Below are 4,599 nucleotides of genomic sequence, written 5' to 3'. Positions count from 1 at the left end.
ATATCATGACTTACCTAATATCATCTTTTTCTTTATTATATACTGTCTCGAGAAATATAAAGGAATTTATTTTCCATTTAGAGAAAAATTGTCAATAGGTATATAAGCATAAAAACACTTATGTTGAACCTGTTGCAATCGGTTCTGTAAAAAGAATAAGACAAAAATCAGTAAGAGTAACAGGTACAAATGTATAAGTACATACAAATGTATATTTGATCTATTATGAAAAATTTACCAGGATGTGACGACATTCCTTCTCGCGCAGGATCACCAGGTTTAGGTAAGACTTTCTTATGAGCATCTTTATGTCCATGACAATGTTCGCATTCATCATCACTATCTTCAGAACTACTTTCACCAAAAGTTTTTGGTTTTTCATAAATACAACAACCTATAAAAAAAATTATGTAATTAACTCTTTTTGATACACGAGATCTAAAAGATTACATAGAAATAATAAATATTTACATTTTGATTTCTTTTTATTTAAATTTTCATTATCTACGGTCCCCTGAGTCCATTGAACCTTTTTATTTGATTTCGGCATTCGTAGACGTAAACGTACAGTAGGTACATCCTGAAAAAAAAATGTAAAATTTTCAATAATATAAAGTGCATTATTAATCAGGTTTTAAATTACAAACAGTGACTATAAAAAAGATATTTGTTACAATATATATAATAAAAAATTGTGTTAATAAAAAATAAAAAGCAAATAAAATTAAAAAAGTTTTATTTTCATTATAACTGATTACAAAATAATAATTTTATAATATATTATAAAGTTTTAACTAAAAATTAAAATGTTTTAGGCTCTAATGAATTAAATCGAATATCATAAAAATGTTAATACGAGTCCACATTGGATGGATAAAATTTATTCTTTAAAAGTATAAATGAAAAAAGTGTAAACATTTCAAATTTTCGTTTTCGAGTCTCTTCAGTACAATCGTCAAACAATAATTACATGTGTTGAATTAATTATAAAAGTTATTACGATATCAGTCATACACCAGTCGATTAATTTTAGCTTGATACTTCATCATATTTATTACATTTGACCCCCCCCCCTCCCCTCCTATTAATTCAAGTCTAGACTATGATTTTATAGTCGAATAGATTTGACGACCTACCATTTTATTTCTGGATACCTAATTTTGTGATGATTTTATGAACTATCATTTGACTATGCACCTCACTCCATTTGTGACAGCAGTTTATCGAATATATATATTTTTATTAATATAATTTTGTAGTTAATTCGACATTATAATAATTGTTTAATAATTAGAAGAAGAGAACCTAAAACGGAGGGTCAAAACGTTTATATTTTTTTTCATTTAAACAATAAATTTTTTGTACACACACGTCCATCCAGTGTTGGCGTGTTGGCATTTTTATTGTATTCGATGAAATTTTAAATCTTAAAATATACAATGTACATATAATACGATAAAATACACGTTTATACAATAATCTTATATATGAACTTGTTACTATCAAACTACGTTCTAAAGAGATTTTGTTAAAATTGAAATTCGTTAATATAAAAATATCCGACAATAATTCGACTTTTGCATTAAAACGTACAGATAGAAAGGGGCTCATGCTCATTAATTATCGTACAATTTTTTGTTTCATCAAATTTTCTATTTTATCATCAGAATAGTTTAATATATTTTTTAAAACTTCCGATGTATGCTGTCCCAATGTTGGTGGTGCTGATCGCACTATATTAGTAGCGTAGCTATATGTCACAGGTGGTCCAACAAGTTTCACTTTGCCTGTAATTGGATGATCTACTTCTTGAACCAATTTGATGTGTTTCACATGGGGGTCATCGAATATCTAGAAATTATAGTTGAAGAAAATGAAATTTATTAAATTGCACAAGAGATAATGCATCAGATTAGATTGGTTAATTCACCTCTCTCATAGTATTTATTGCTCCATAAGGAAAGGAAACCCCTATAAATTCTGCAGACCATTCCTGATTTGTTTTCTTTTTAATTACATCTCTAAGGATTTCAAGTAGCTCCGTTCTGTTTTTAACTCTAGCTGTATTATTCTTGAACTTGTCATTAGCAGCAAGTTCTGACATTTGTAATTTTTCGACTAATTCCAGAAATTGTGCATCGCTCCCTGCTCCAATCGTCATGTATCCATCTTTTGTAGGAAAGGCTTCGTAAGGAACTATGCTTTCGTGTTCAGATCCCCATCTTGTCGCCTCCTTATTTCCATTTAAATAATTTGATGCAATATTTATCAGGCTTGCGATTTGAGTCGACAAGAGATTACATTGTACCCACTGGCCTTTGTTGGTTTTCGATCTTTGTAGTAAAGATGCCATAATTGCTCCATGAGCGTACAAGCCTGTTGCCATATCAGTCATTGCTACGCCAACCTTGCACGGTGGTCCATCTTTCGGTCCGGTAATGTGCAAAAGACCACCTAAGGAAGCAGCGACGACATCGTAACCAGGTCTATTTGCATATGGTCCACTAGATCCGTAACCAGTCAACGAGCAATAGATGAGACGTGGCGCTATCTTAGCCATATCTTCGTATCCTAAGCCCATGCTGCTCAACTTTCCGGGCACATAATTTTCTATCAGGACGTCGCTTGTCTGCGCCAGCTCGTAAATAATATTTTTCCCCTTCTTCAAATCGATGCAAACGCTCTTCTTATTTCTGTTGACGCTCATGAAATAAGTCGACTCCTGTGTCCCTTGGAAGAACGGCGGGCCCCACTTGCGTGCCTCGTCCCCGCCATCGGGTCGTTCGATCTTCAAGATCTCCGCACCGAGATCACCCAGGATCATTGTGCAGTAAGGACCGGCCACGATTCGCGTCAGATCCAGAACTCGTACTCCGTTCAACGGCGAACGATTCTCTTCGACGGTTGTGCAAAATTCACGTTCGCAACTTTTCAATTTGCCTTCACTTGGGAAATATTTGTTGCTCGCCGCGCGGTTTCGCACGCTAATTGCAAGTATTTTACGCATCATATCGAAATTCGTAAAAACGAGGTTGACAACTGTTACGTACTGGGGTGCAACGTAATATATTTTAAAACGTAAACTAAACAGAGACACTATCCTCTTGACTAAACATCGTTCAGATGCACTTGACCAAGAATACTGATTGTGAATTGTACTTTATTTGTTATATTTCAAGCTAGAATGTTTCTATTTCTTGAGAAAGAACTTTGTTAAATTAAAATTGTGATACGTGTGCGCGTCGTACTGTATAAAAGTAATTAGTTTTTTGAAGAAAGATATGTCACTTGTATACTTGTTCGAAAAATAAAAACAGGGAATAAAAGCGGAATTTAAATACACCCAGTTACGACAGCGGAGCACTCACACTTATGTTTCTTTTAATATTATTATAAAAAGATATTGTACTAAGTATCGTTTGTGGGAAAAACTGTTTGACAGCATGAAGATTTTCAAAAGACTTCAAGAGCGGTAAAAGTCTTTAAACCCTAAGATAGCAGTTGCAGCACGTAAGTAATCAAATGCATAATCTCGTCGTATTAACTGATATGACGCAAGTTTTCTGCGATCCAAAGAGATTTCTTTCGACGACGCGAGTCGAACGTCGGACTATCAAGATATGATAAGATGAGTAGTTGGTGCTTATTTTAATTCCAATATATATAAACAATATCGCGTCTATAGATCAATAACACTTAGTGACGCCTCGCGACGTTTAGGACTCCACGAATATTTGACGAATTACCTGCGATCCGGAATCGGTGACGTCTGCCTCGGAGATCGTTTCCGTTTGCGTCTGCGAAGCCGTCTGCTCCGACATCGTTCTCTCCATGTGTTGCGATCGACGGCGCGATACCTTCGAGCGCGAAGGCAGCGAAGGATGACGAGGGACACGCCAGGACACGCACGATATCGCTATCGTTGCGCACGTAGCTTACGTAGGTTACAAACGTAACCTACGCTTACCGATTCTCAGCTATGTTCAGCGGAGTTCAGCTACGTTACGCGGTAACGCGAACGTCGTGAACTCTCCCTATTGCTACAGTGTTGCCACAATGATATCAATTGACACTATGGCTCGTATCCTGGGGGCTTATCACGGTTCTTTAGACGAAATGAAAATTACAAAAATGAGCAAACTCAAAATACAGAATCGATTCGCAGGGGGGATTGTGGATTTTGAGAGAAAGTGAAAATTACAAAAATGAGCAAAGGTTACTAAGTATTGACCAATTAAATGATGAATTGTGAATACTCTAGTGAAATTTGCTCACTTTTGTAATTTTCACCTCATTTGAAGATACACAATCGACTTTCAGGGGATCGATTCTGTATCTTGAAACGAGATAAAAATTACAAAAGTGAACGAATTTACTAGAATACTGATAATTTCATTGGTCAACACTAGTAAATTTGTTCACTTTTGTCATTTTCATCTCGTTTCAAGATACAGAATTATTACATACTATAGAATTTCAGAGATAAAAGTGCGTTCTGAATACGGATCTATGACTGCGGTCGATTTGGACGCTCACGCGCTTTAAGCGCTTGTAATTATCATTAGCTGCGTTCAGCAGACTCAACAGTTGTGTGAGTAT

General features: G+C 35.2%; 2 protein-coding genes across 2 annotated transcripts in view; both read right to left on the bottom strand.

The window, feature by feature from the left end:
- Window positions 1–4,029, bottom strand: part of LOC108756971 (protein phosphatase 1 regulatory subunit 11) — a 4,346-nt gene extending 317 nt beyond the window's left edge. The window contains exons 1-4 of the mRNA XM_018501182.1: window positions 3,747–4,029; window positions 472–580; window positions 239–394; window positions 15–144 (exon numbers count right to left, since the gene is read on the bottom strand). Of these exons, the coding sequence (XP_018356684.1) occupies window positions 119–144; window positions 239–394; window positions 472–580; window positions 3,747–3,833 (378 nt within the window). The 5' untranslated portion in view covers window positions 3,834–4,029 and the 3' untranslated portion in view covers window positions 15–118. The remainder of the gene's footprint in view (window positions 1–14; window positions 145–238; window positions 395–471; window positions 581–3,746) is intronic.
- Window positions 1,588–3,610, bottom strand: LOC108756970 (succinate--hydroxymethylglutarate CoA-transferase). The gene is made up of 2 exons (XM_018501181.1): window positions 1,931–3,610; window positions 1,588–1,851 (listed from the first exon to the last, which is right to left on the bottom strand). The coding sequence occupies exons 1-2, from the start codon at window positions 3,008–3,010 to the stop codon at window positions 1,621–1,623; spliced, it is 1,311 nt and encodes a 436-aa protein (XP_018356683.1). The 5' UTR covers window positions 3,011–3,610; the 3' UTR covers window positions 1,588–1,620.
- Window positions 4,030–4,599: the final 570 nt, after the last annotated feature.

The sequence above is a fragment of the Trachymyrmex septentrionalis genome, unplaced genomic scaffold (assembly GCF_001594115.1).
Source record: "Trachymyrmex septentrionalis isolate Tsep2-gDNA-1 unplaced genomic scaffold, Tsep1.0 scaffold131, whole genome shotgun sequence".
NCBI classification, from domain to species: domain Eukaryota; kingdom Metazoa; phylum Arthropoda; class Insecta; order Hymenoptera; family Formicidae; genus Trachymyrmex; species Trachymyrmex septentrionalis.
The sequence above is the reverse complement of the archived record's forward strand: the minus strand, read 5'-3'. Positions and strand labels throughout refer to the sequence as shown.

What these genes read in the sequence shown, in the direction of transcription:
- LOC108756970 (XM_018501181.1), bottom strand. Translation starts at nt 3,010, where the DNA reads ATGATGCGTAAAATACTTGCAATTAGCGTGCGAAACCGCGCGGCGAGC. An exon ending in CAATAAATACTATGAGAGAG is followed by an intron (nt 1,852 to 1,930) that starts GTGAATTAACCA and finishes TATAATTTCTAG; the next exon opens with ATATTCGATGACCCCCATGT.